Source organism: Narcine bancroftii, chromosome 4, assembly GCF_036971445.1.
Source record: "Narcine bancroftii isolate sNarBan1 chromosome 4, sNarBan1.hap1, whole genome shotgun sequence".
In the NCBI taxonomy this organism is placed as follows: Eukaryota; Metazoa; Chordata; class Chondrichthyes; order Torpediniformes; family Narcinidae; genus Narcine; species Narcine bancroftii.
Genome location: NC_091472.1, coordinates 2,563,140 through 2,576,342, shown reverse-complemented (window position 1 = coordinate 2,576,342; position 13,203 = coordinate 2,563,140). Strand labels below are relative to the sequence as shown.

The window sequence follows — 13,203 nt, the reverse complement described above, 5'->3', positions numbered from 1 at the left end:
ATGATGGTATGAGACAGGAGTTGAGTAAGATTGATTGGGTGGTGTTTATGGGGGGGTTGACGGTGGATAGACAATGGAAAGCATTCACAGATCTAATGGAGAAATTGCAAAAATCGTTTATACCGGTTTGGCATAAAAATAAACCAAAAAAGGTGACTCAACCGTGGATAACAAGGGAAATTAGAGACAGCATTAGGTCCAAAGAGAGAGCATATCAATTGGCCAAAAAAAGTTCCGCAACCGAAGACTGGGAGGAGTTCAAGATGCACCAAAGGAGGACAAAGGGATTCATCAAGAGAGCAAAAATAAATGACGAAAGTAAGCTTGCGGCAAACATAAAAACCAACTGCAAAAGCTTTTATAGCTATGTCAAGAGGAAAAGATTGGTGAAATCCAGAGTAGGTCCCTTGCAGTCGGAATCAGGGGAATATATAATGGGGAATAAGGAAATGGCAGAGCAATTCAATTCTTACTTTAGTTCTGTTTTACAAGAGAGGATACAAATAACCTCCCAAGGATGTTGGGAAACATAGAGACTAATGCAAGGGAGGAACTGAAAGAAACCAGTATCTCTAAGGACATGGTCTTGGGGAAATTGATGGGATTGAAGGCCGATAAATCCCAAGGGCCTGATAATCTACATCCTAGGGTACTTAAGGAAGTGGACATTCAGATAGCAGATGCTTTAAGAATTATTTTCCAGAACTCGATAGACTCAGGATCAGTACCCATGGATTGGAGGGTAGCTAATGTTACCCCACTATTTAAAAAGGGGGGTAGAGAAAAAGCGGGGAATTATCGACCGGTGAGCCTAACATCAGTAGTGGGAAAAATGATGGAATCCATTATTAAGGATGTAATAGCGGAGCATATGACTAGCAGAGAAGGGATCGGACGGAGTCATCATGGATTTACAAAAGGTAAATCGTGCTTGACAAATCTATTGGAATTCTTTGAGATGGTGACAAGTAAAATAGATGGGGGAGAGCCAGTGGATGTGGTGTCCCTGGACTTCCAAAAGGCCTTCGATAAGGTCCCGCATAAACGACTGGCTTCCAAAATCAAGGCTCATGGGATTGGGGGCAAAGTATTGATGTGGATTGAGAACTGACTGGCAGGTAGAAGACAGAGAGTTGGGATAAATGGCTCGTTTTCTGAGTGGCAGGCGGTGACCAGTGGGGTGCCACAGGGATCTGTACTGGGACCCCAGCTGTTCACAATTTACATTAATGATCTGGATGAGGGGATTGGATGTAATATCTCCAAATTTGCAGATGACACTAAGCTAGGAGGGGTTGTGTGCACGGAAGAGGGGGTGAGGAAGCTCCAATGTGATTTGGATAAATTGAGGGACTGGGCAGATACATGGCAAATGCACTACAATGTGGATAAATGTGAGGTTATCCACTTTGGTAATACAAACCGGAGGGCAGATTACTATTTGAATGGCAATAGATTGGGAGATGGGGAAGTGCAGAGAGACCTCGGGGTTCTTGGGCACCAGTCTCTGAAGGCGAGCATGCAGGTACAGCAGGCGGTTAAAAAGGCAAATGGTATGTTGGCCTTCATATCAAGAGGGTTTGAGTCTAGGAACAAGGATACCTTACTGCAGCTGTACAGGGCCTTGGTGAGACCCCACCTGGAGTACTGTGTGCAGTTTTGGTCACCTTATCTAAGGAAGGATGTTCTTGCAATGGAGGGAGTGCAGAGGCGATTCACCAGGCTGATACCTGGAATGGCAGGAATGACTTATGAGGAAAGATTGTGCAAATTGGGATTGTACTCGCTGGAGTTTAGAAGATTGAGAGGGGATCTCATAGAGACATATAAAATTCTGGCAGGACTGGACAGAATGGATGCAGATGGGATGTTTCCAAGGATGGGAAAATCCAGAACCCGGGGCCATGGTTCGAGGATAATAGGTAAACCATTTAGGACCGAGATGAGGAGGAATTTCTTGACCCAGAGGGTGGTGAATCTGTGGAATTCTTTGCCACACAGGGCAGTCGAGGCAGGTTCATTGAATCTATTTAAGAGGGAATTAGATCTATTTCTTCAGTATAAGGGTATTAAAGGTTACGGAGAGAAGACGGGGACGGGGTGCTGAACTTTAAGATCAGCCATGATCTCGTTGAATGGCGGAGCAGGCTCGAAGGGCCGAATGACCTACTCCTGCTCTTATCTCCTATGTTTCTCACCTACCCTCAGTGGAAAAAGCCGACCTACATTTACTCTCTCTGTCCCCCTCATAATTTTAAATACCTCGATCAAATCTCCCCTCATTCTTCTACACACCACGGAATAAAGTCCTAACCTCTTTAACCTTCCTTGAAAGTCAGTTCCTTAAGTCCGGGCAACATCCAAGTGAATCTTCTCTGCACCCTTTCTATTGATATCTGTCCTATAGTTAACATTTCAGATTTATGTCAGAGGTCATACATGACATCACATACAACACTGAGATGCCTTTTTCCTGTGGGCGAGGCAGAATTACCACTAAATGGTATCGCAAAAAGTAAAGTGTACACAGTGTAAACATGTAGTTAAGTGACCAAAACTGCATCCCAACTCGTGTACTCAGTACTTTGATTTCTGAAGGCCAATGTGCTAAAAGCTCTCTTTACTACCCTACCTGTCTGAGACGCTGCTTTCAGGGAATTATGTATCTATTCCCAGATCCCTCTGTTGTACCACAGTCCTCTGGCCACGACCATTTTCTGTGTACGTCCTTGTGTACATTTATATACACGTATACAAAAAGTTTGCTCACTTTTTGCCTATAAAGATGCAGATAGGAGTCACTCACCTGGTGCCTGTAGCAAGAAGATAGCAAAGCATGAGTCCCTTCAAAGACAGTGTCTGTGGATCCCACCTCTTTTATCCTGCCTTTGCCTTGTTAGAATGCTGCTTCATCGGATGAAATAATCCAGCACTTTCCAAATTACTCCAAGAAACTCTCGTCATTGCTGCTCTGCTGTCTTCCCTGCTAGGTCCCCCTTCTAATCATCCTGTGACCAGCTACTCTCAGGCCTCTAGTTATGTTTACTCACCTGTAACACTGACACACGTGATTTCAGCTTTTCCCTTAAACTGCAGAGTGAATTCTATCATATCGCGATCACTGCCTCCTTAGGGTTCCAAACCCTTAAGTTCCCTAATCAAATTCAGTTCATTGCTTAGCACCAAATCCAGAATTGACCTTTCCCTTGTGGGTTCAACTTCAAGACGCTCTTGACCAACAATGATAAGTTGCACTACGGAGAAGAGGTGGAAAATCTTGTGGTACAGTGTGAGAGTAACTAACTGAGTCTCAATGCAAATAAGATGAAGGAGATGATGGTGGACTTCAGGGGGACCAGGAATGACCACTCTCCACTACACAACAACAACTCTGTAATAGAGAGAGTGGAGACACCCAAGTTCCTTGGTGTTCACTTAACTAGTGACCTAACGACCACCCTCCACTACACATCAACAACTCTGTAATAGAGAGAGTAGAGACAACAAGTTCCTGGATTTCACTTAACTAGTGACCTATCGTGAGCCCTCAACATCTCCTCACTTATTAGTAAAGTGCAACAGAGACTGTACTTCCTGGGAAGACTGAAGCAAGCAAGGCTACTGCCCACCATTATGTCAACCTTCTACAGGAGCTCTCGAGAGCATCCTGACTGGCTGCATCACAATGTGGTATGGTTGCTGTAGAGAAATGAATGGGAGGTTAATTCACAGGACCATAAGAGTGGCAGAGGGGATCACTGGAGTCTCCCTCCCTCCCATCAACGTGATCTACCGGGATAGTTTTCTGAAAAGGACGTGCAAAATCATTGAGGACCCCTTCCACCCCGCACCCAGCATCTTCCAGCTGCTCCCGTCAGGGAAGAGATCCAGGAGGATCAGAGCCAGCACCACCAGGCCGAGGAGCAGCTTCTTCCTACGGGCAGTGAGGATGGTGAACGACCAAAGGAACTGCTCACACTGACCCTCCGAGACTCTATATTCATGAAACAATATTTATATATTGTATAAATACTTGTCCTGCATATGTATTTTTTGTCTGTATGTGTGTTCTGTCTGATTGTATGCATGTTGTTTTTTTGCACTGAGGACTGGAGAACATTGGTCGGGTTGTACTGTACAAATGACAATAAACTTGAGAAATCCATTTCATGGGCATTCCACAAATTCCTTCTGACAGGATCCAGTGCCAACTTGATTTTCCCAGTCTACCTGCATATTGATACCACTGCTAACAGCTGTAAGTCCTCTCCAATCTGACCCACCCGTTTATCTCAGCTTTGATTCCATTTTGTGAAAATAACATCCTCTGCATCTCCTACTGGTCTGGGATTCTCCTTGGAAAAGATAGTTGGCCTCCAACAAATCTTTGACTAATCCTTGATTCCAATCATATGGAGATTAAAACTAGACCCCATACTCCATGAGGTCTTATCAATGCCTTATAGGAGCCTCAACATTACATGTTATACATGCACCAGAGTAACCCGCTGCCCAGAAGATGAAGTGATTCAGCCTGTGCTGTTGGCCCAGAGGATGTTTGGTTATGTGCTCAGCACTTTACAATCTGATAAAAGAACTGCTACCCAGAAGTGGCTGACATCTCACCACATTCGATCAGTAACTCAGATGACAATGCTGATGCCATTGGTTTTGAGTTCATTCTACCTTTGTGCATTTAACAGAGTGTGGAAATTTTTAAATCATCTGGATCTGTGGCTGAGCAGTGGGGTTATTCTAAGTGGAGATTGATTTTGGCCAGCATAAACATGGGCCAATTGGCCTCCTGGTCTATCAATTAATACTAGTAATTAACATCTTGGTTACCACTAAATACAGTAAAACACTTTGCATGAGAAGAAGTTGGTTAACACTTTCACGTGGGCTTGTTGGTTCAGAGTTGGCAAATTTCACAATAAAGTTAACACTTTTATCATGTAGTAACCACACTGGATCTCCATAGAACACTGCAGATTGTAATCAAGGGGTAGTCAAATTTGTTGGAGGCAACCTGGGGTACATTGCATCCAGCCCTGGAGCCTGATCAGTCTAAATGTTTTTAAGATCCAACATTTCCTCTTCCTTAATCTCAACACTATCCAGCACGCAAGCCTATTCTATTCTGACCTCCCACAGATCCAGGTCCTTTTGTAAATACTAATACAAAATATTCATTTAGGACCTCCCTAATTTCCTCCCCTTCCAGGCACATGTTGCCCTCTTTCATTCTTGTCATCCTTCTATTCTTCATGTATGCATAGAAAGCCTTGGGGTTCTCTTCAGTTCCACATGCCAAGTCCTTCTCATGCCCCCTTTGAGCTCTCCTAAGTCCTTTCTTAATCTCCTTCCTTGCTAACATGACATGAGCCCTTCCTGCTTCCTATATCTAATGTCTGCTTCCTTCTTCCTCTTGACCAGCTTTGTCACCTCTTTCATCAACCATGGTTCCCTTTTTGTACCATCTTTTCCCTGTCCCACTGGGACAAACCAATCCTGAACCCAGCACAAGTGGACCCAAAACTTCTTCAACATTAGTTCTGTACTTGCACTTTTGAACATGTTTCCACTTTAATTCATCCCATTTAATTATCCTTTCCCCATTTAAACACTTTCTCATTGTTTCTGCTTTTATCCTTTTCCATAGCTATGCTGAAGCTCAGGGAGTTGTCGGCACTCTCACCAAAATGCTCACCCAACGAGAGGTCCGCCCCCTGACCAGGTTCATTGCCCAGAACCAGATCCAGTGCGGCCTCTCCTCTAGTCAGCCGGTCCACACACTGTGTCAGGAATCTGACAAATTCACCCCCTCTTGCAGTCAGGAAGTGCCAGTCATTATTAGAGAATTTTAAGCTTCCCATAACAACAACCCTGTATTTCCCAAAAACATTACAAAATCTGCCTGCTTACCTGCTCCTCGGAGATCTTTGACCTTTGGTATGCTGTGGACTTGCGTAGTAACATTCGAGGTGGGGGCAGACCATTGGTTTGTTGCATTTCATTGGATGTTCAAGTGGAAATCACCTGCCTCCCTCAGCAGGTGGAAGCTTCCAGAATAAGATGTAAGTTCTCTCTGGTGTCATATCCAATACACTTCAGTATCCCCCAGAAACAGTTCTCTGCCACTCTCCTCTCATTGAAATTGGCCTTCATCCAATTTATTATCTGTTATTTTGGATTCTGTGAGGACAGCTGAGAAGATCAATCTTTGTGTATTCTGGTGAAACCTAAAGCCTGCAGGTGCTGTGATTGTAGTAAAGGGTGGGACGTCATTTGGTGCAGCAGTTAGTGCAACACCTTTACAGTGCCAGCACCTGGAACTGGGGTATGTATCCTGCACTGTCTGTAAGGATTTTGTATGTGTCTGCATGGGTTTTCCCAAGGGGCTCTGGTTTCCTCCGTTCCGGGGGGTGTAGGTTAATTGGGTAGCACAGACTCATGGGCCAAAATGGCCTGTTACCATGCTGTATCATCAATAAGCCCTGGTGCTGTTTTGTTAGCATCACCTACTGCATTCATGACATCTGGTTCTGATCCCTGCAAGTGGTAGGAACTTCTCTCTACTCAATCAGTCAGCTCTCCTCTCCAGAGGTCCATCCGTCAGATTACAGCTGTTTGTGCGAAGACTGGCTTTCAACCTTGGTTATAAATTTGGATAAACTAAATTGCCATCAGGAACTCTTGTGGGGGTTCCTTTGCAAACTGTTATGCCTGTACTGAACCTTGGGGTTTTGGAATTGGGGGTGGGGGGGAAGGTGGGATAGAAGCCAAACCAGAGGACCTGGATTAAGGGTGAAAGGGGAAAGGTTTAGGGGGAACATGAGGTGGAACTTCTTCACACAGAGTGATGGGGGTGTGGGATGAGCTGCCAGGTAAAGTGGTGAATGCAGACTCCGTTTTAGAATGTAAGAAGAATTTGGATGTGAGGGGTATGGAGGGCTGTGGACTGGGTGCAGACCAGGCAGAAAAATAGTTTGGCATGCACGAGAAGAGCTTTTTGGCCGATAGTGTTGTATAATTCACAAGAAGTATTTGACCATGAAAGCTGCAATCAGAATACGAATAGGAACATGACTCTTCAACTCTTTTCGTTGATTTGTGATTCCAGTGCAAAACTGGTTCACAGTATCTACAGCAACAATTTATTTGGGTAACGAATGTTGCTTTTCCTGTGTCAGTCGATCTAGTAACAAAAAGCCACCAGCATTTATTTATCAAATGCCAGCCCACATCTTTATCCTGTGTTTCAGAGAGAAGATCGTCAGTATGGAATTTATGCGCAAGTACATTCACGTTGCGAAGCTGGTCAAACCGGTGCTCACGGCAGAGGTAGCGAGCCACATTGCGGAGGAGTACTCCAGTCTGCGCAGTCAGGACCAGATGAGTTCCGATGTTGCTCGGGTGTGTGGGCCGTGGATGTTTTTTTTTAAAGCCAGGATTTCTCATTCCTGTTCTTTATTCTTTCTGGTCACTGTGTGGCTGGATGTGACTCTGTGTGGGAGGTGATTGAACTATCTTGTGTGATGTGAATGGGATCAATGGAAGCTATAGTCACTTGAGTCTGGTGTGTCATGGCTAAACCAATCTTTGTCCACTTTCCTGCCCTTTCCCCAATTCCAAATCAACCTGTCTCAGTTTTGGATGCATGCACAGACCCTTCCACCCCATGACCCACCACCCCCATCCCCATACTCTCTGACCTGACTTAAGAAAGATTCACAAGACTGTAAGAAGAATTTGCTCCTCATCTCAATCTTAAGGAGATGCCATGTTGTTCTCAGATTGTGCTGTCTGGTCAAAGACCACCATGAATGGAAGTATATTTGCCTTTTGCCCCAACTGATCCATGACAACCATCTTGCCCAGTTTTGCTGCAATGAACCTTATCCCTTCAAACTGCTCCTTTTTATGTACCTATCTCAATTCTTTTAAAAGTTGTAATTGTACCATTTCTTCCACTTCCTCTAGCAGCTCATTCCCTTTAGTGCCTTTTTAAAACTTCCTGACTTGCCATAAACCTTTGCCCTCTGGTTCTAGATTCCCCCATCATGGAGGGAAAAAAAACAATGATTATTTGCCTTTATCTATAATCTCACGATTTTGGACTCCTCCAAGGATATCCATCAGCCTCCTATGCTCCAAGGAAGAAGATCCCACTCTCTCCCTTTAATTGAAGCTCACGAGTCCTTGAGAATCTTTTTGGCACCCGATCAAGCTGAATAATATGGAACATTGCAGCCTTTAGTCCACAATGTTGTGCCCAACTTTATAAATCTACTAACCAATAGAAAATTTCCCCACCTCACACTGTAACCCTCGCATCCCTGTGCCCAAGAGTCTTTTGAAAGTCCCTAATGTACCAATTACCACCACCACTGGCAATATATTCCAGATACTCATTATGTTTTTTAAAAAAAAATTGCATCTGACTTCTCCCCTCACCTTGTACAGATGTTCTCTGGTACTTGCTGCTGTCACCCTGGGCAAAAGGTACTGGCTTTCCACCCTATCTGTGCCTCTCAGAATGTTTTAGATTTCCTGTAAGTCACTTCTCATCCTTCTTCACTCCAAAGAGCACCAGCTCTGTTTTCCTGGTAAATCTCCTCTGCACCATAGTTTCCACATCCTTCCTGCAATGAGGTGACCAGAACTGGACACATTGTTCCAAGTGTGGTCCAACCAGAGATTTGTAGAGCTTCAACATTACCTCACAGCTCTTGAACTCAATCCCCCGACTAATGAGGGCCAACATAACAGCCTTCTTAATGACCCTATCAACCTGCACGGCAACCGTGAGAGATCTTTGGATTTGGACAAGAGTCCTCAGTTATTCCACATATTAAAAATCCTTCCATTAACCATGTACTCTACCTTCAAGTTCAACCTTCCAAAGTGCATCTCTTCACAATTACCTGGATTGAATGCCATCTACCAGTTCTCTGCCCGTTTCTGCATCGTGTCATATATCCTTTTGTAACGTACACTATCCAGAACCACTACAACTTTGTAACATCCATAAACTTACTAATGGATCCTTCCACTTGTCCAGGTCATTTATAAAAATCACAAAGAGTAGGTCCCTAGAACAGATCCCTGTGGAACGCTTGTCAGTCACTGACCTCCAGGCAAAATTCATTCCATCGACTACTGCCCTCTGCATTCTGCAGGCAACCCAATTCTGAATCCACACATCCATGCTGACTATCTTTGAGAAGATTATGCTTCTCTGTGTGCTTGTAAATTATGTCCCTAAAAATCCATTCCCAATAGTTTGCCCACCACTGGTAAGAGTCACTGGTCTGTAATTTCCAGGATTTTCCCTTGTACCTTTTTTAAAACAAGGGGTCTACATTTTCTAATCCTGAGACCAGAGAGGGTGCAAAGATCATTGCCAATGCCCAGCAATCTCTTCCTTCCTTTTCCCCCACCCCTTCCCTTGGTAACCTGGCTATATCTTGACTAGCCTGAGGATTTATCAATCCTAATGGTTTTAAGAAGATCTTAACCTCATCAAGCTCCAGCAAGTATGCGTGTCACTTTGACCAAGGTCCCTCTCTGCTGAGCACTGACGCAAAGTATTCATTTAGGATCTTGCCTACCTATTCCATCTCCAGGCACATGTTGTCTCCTTTATCCTTAAGCAGCCCCACCTTCATTCTCATGCATCTGTTCTTAGTGAATGCATAGAATGCCTTGGGGTTTTCCTTCGTCCTACTTACCAAGGCCTTCTCGTTTCCCCTTCTAGCGTATTCCCTTGGTCTCCACCTCATCTTGCTAAAGCCTCATAAACTGAAGCTTCAATTCATCACTCTGACTCTGCCCCACTCACACAATGGCCACTCCACTTGTACCTTCCATCTTCTTCAACTGTCCCACTTTTGCACACAATTGCTCCATTTCCCATTCACTGAAAAGATTTGGTAACTCAGCTTCTCTTCCTTCTCTCGCCACACCTTCCATTTAGACCTCACCTGTCACTGCCCGAACTCTAGAAACCTTGATCAGACTGTCAACTGCTCACGCCAAGGCCCGCATGAGCAAAACAATAGACCTGCAGGATTCTGAAGCAGCAGTGGAACTGGTTCAATTTGCTTACTTTAAGAAGGTAAGTGTTTGTGAGGATCCGCCTGTTTGCCTCGTACCTGGGGCTTATTATCTGTTTATCTCTCCTCGTGCTCATCCACTGATGTCATCCACAGATTTCATGCACATAGAGCCAATGTGTGTATGTGGAAGACGACCCAGCAGCATTCCCTCGCGAAGGTCGGACAAATCAGAGATGGTTTGGATTGCATAGGTTTTACCGTTCGGGGATGAATTTCAATTCCCAAATGGCCATGTGGGCGGGCAGGCAATCCCTGATGTGCAGAATTTAAATTTTCAACGTCAGCTTTTTGATGATACCATGACAAAATCCTGCAGCCAAAGGGACTTCTTCAGCACGCTCTGGGTTTAGCTTCTGTTGTCCCAGATTTCTTGTCAGAGTACATACAACCCTGAGATTCTTTTTCCTGTGGGCCTGGCAGAATTTCTACTTAACAGTAGTGCAGACTGCACTGAAGAAATGCCATGCAGAAAAAAATATTCAGTAATAAATAATGTGCTAAGTAAGAGTACTTGTTAAGTCTGGTGGTGGAGGGGTAGCAGCTCTTTCTGAACCTGGGGGTGCGAGTCTTGTGGCACCGACACTTCTTTCCTGATGGCATCAGTGAGAACCGAGCATGCCCTGGGTGGTGTGGACCCTTCATGATTGCAACTGCTCTTCGACATCAGTGTTGCCCGTAGATTTTCTCGGTGGTGGAGGGTGTTTTGTCTGGTGTACTGGGCTTGTGGTCCACTACCTTTTGCAGGGCTTTCTGCTCAGAGGTATTGGTGTCCCCATACCAGAACATGATGCAGCTGGTCAGCACTCTTTCCACCACACCTCTGTAGATGTTTGCCTGCCTGCTTCCCTCATGAGAGAGATTCAATTTATTGTCTAGTTAAACTAGCACCGAAACATCACCGATCTCAGTATACAGTTAGAAAGCTGCCTAATAATGCAGTACTATACAATTTACTAGAGTTTTGACATAGTGCAGCAAGTCAAGTTGCAACAGATGCCAAAATGTCCATTCATATGGCAAAGAATGCTTCCCCAATCTTGGAAGCCACTGTGGATAACATGTGCCGCCATCACAAATTGGGTTCAGTGACTCCCCACTGGCATTAAGGAGTGGGTACACCATGTAGTCACAGTTCATTGGCATCAGCTGCCGTGAGGCCCAGACAAAGCAACCTCCAGACCTCTATAGTCGCTTCAAGGCCCAGGTTAAAGCATCTCGAGTGTTTCCATTCCGACGGGACTCCACAGCTCCCTTTTGTACTGGACGTCTCACCGTTCTGCTGTTCCACCTTCAGACCTTGTCCTTCGATACCGGGAGCCCCAGCAGTGACCCGAAGAAATCTGAAAAATGCCGGACAGCCATGACATAACCGGTTCGACCCTCCATTAGACCTCATCCACAGCACTTGTTAAATTTTGCAACAGAAACTCATGCTTAATACAACAATTGTTTATGGTCACAGTTGAAGAAAATACCTGTGTTGGATATCTCTTCCATGATTAATTCTTTTGGTAACTTACAATGTGATTAATGGCAGGCATCTAAATATTCCAATGAGCATTTGATCTTGATGCACTGGGGCAGCTAGATGAGGTCTAGAATAGGAACACTCTACAAGTGCATTTTCCTGCATCTTAACCTTGAAGTGCCATCTGAAGAGGGCGCACAAAATCATCGAAGACCCCTTCCACCCTACACACAGCATCTTTCACTTACTCCCGTTGGGGAAGAGATCCAGGAGGATCAGAGCCAGCACCGCCAGGCTGAGGAACAGCTTCTTCCACGGGCGATGAGAATGGTGAACGACCCAAGGAGCTGCTCACACTGACCCTCTGAGACTCTCGTATTCAGGAAACAATAATTATTTATTTATTTGGAAAGATGAAATCCTTGTCCTGCATATGTATCGTTTGTCTGTATATGTGTTATATTTGGTCATGCATCTGCATGTTTTGCACCAAGGACCGCAGAACACTGTTTCGTTGGGTTGTGCTTGTACAATCAGATGACAATAAACTTGACCTGACAGTCGAGGGGAAACCAGCAAAAATGTACAAAAGCAATGAGTCACTAGGTTCTCTTTCCTGCATAATTGTACTCTGTCAGAATGACTTTCCAAATTACTCTCTGCTCTTGTGACTTGTTGAGAAATGGGGTCAATATTCTCTGCCACAAACAGTAGGATTAGCCTCATACCCTGTCTTCTCTCGCCTGTATGGTACCATACTCGTAAAGAGGCAGCGCTTGAGAAGAAAGTAGGTGAAGACTGTGGGACTGTATCTAGTATGTTATTGTGAGATCAGTTCTGCAGATCGACAGCCAGCAGCAGCAGCTGGGACTGGAACAGGACAAGCTGGCAAGCTTGTGGAAAAACCCCATTTGGAAGACGGGTTATGAGTGCTTAGTTCAGCCTGGTCAAAGCCCTTGTGGTTCATGCAAGAGGAGAGGACTGGCTGCCTAATGTTCCACTTGGAATAAGAGAAACAAGAAGGAACTCTGGTGACCTGAAAGAAAGAGGTTATCATCTGGAGAACCCTGAAGGGGCAAGTTTCTTCGGCAAGACACTGACGTGGCTGATTGGAAAGGAATTAGTTGTGGGTGTCCAGTGAACAACAAATCTCTCTTTGGAAACCGACTAGAACCTTCCTGAGCAGTAACCATTTACCTTTCAGGCATGAAAGCCTGGTGAACTTTATAAATGTTCAATTCTGTGCACAGTATAAGAATTGCCTGTAACCAGTGAACTTGGAGGAATGAGAAGTAAGATTGGACTGTGAATCAAAGAACTTTTCTGAACTAACTCAGTCATCACACACACACGCGCACTTAGAATTAGAAGGGGGTTAAGTTAGGTTAGTTAAGTTAATAGTGATAAGTTAAAGTGTGATTTTGTTTTCATGTTTAAAAATAATTAAAAGCAACTTTTGTTTAAGTAACCATTTGTCTTGGTGAATATCTATTGATGCTGGGTTTTGGGGTCCTCTGGACTCATAACAATTGTTTGGCCATCTTAAACCTAATTGTGGCGGTTGGATTAATCACTGAATGGTCCTGAGTGGTTGGTGAGTTTCCATGCTGTGTA

At 44.5% G+C, this 13,203-nt stretch overlaps 1 protein-coding gene across 2 annotated transcripts in view; it reads left to right on the top strand.

Moving 5' to 3' along the window:
- Nucleotides 1–13,203, top strand: part of LOC138760281 (zygotic DNA replication licensing factor mcm3-like) — a 95,091-nt gene that overhangs the window by 74,231 nt on the left and 7,657 nt on the right. For both annotated transcript variants that reach the window (XM_069930645.1, XM_069930644.1), the window contains 2 exons: nt 7,266–7,416; nt 9,980–10,120. In XM_069930645.1, coding sequence (XP_069786746.1) covers nt 7,266–7,416; nt 9,980–10,120 — 292 coding nt within the window. The remainder of the gene's footprint in view (nt 1–7,265; nt 7,417–9,979; nt 10,121–13,203) is intronic.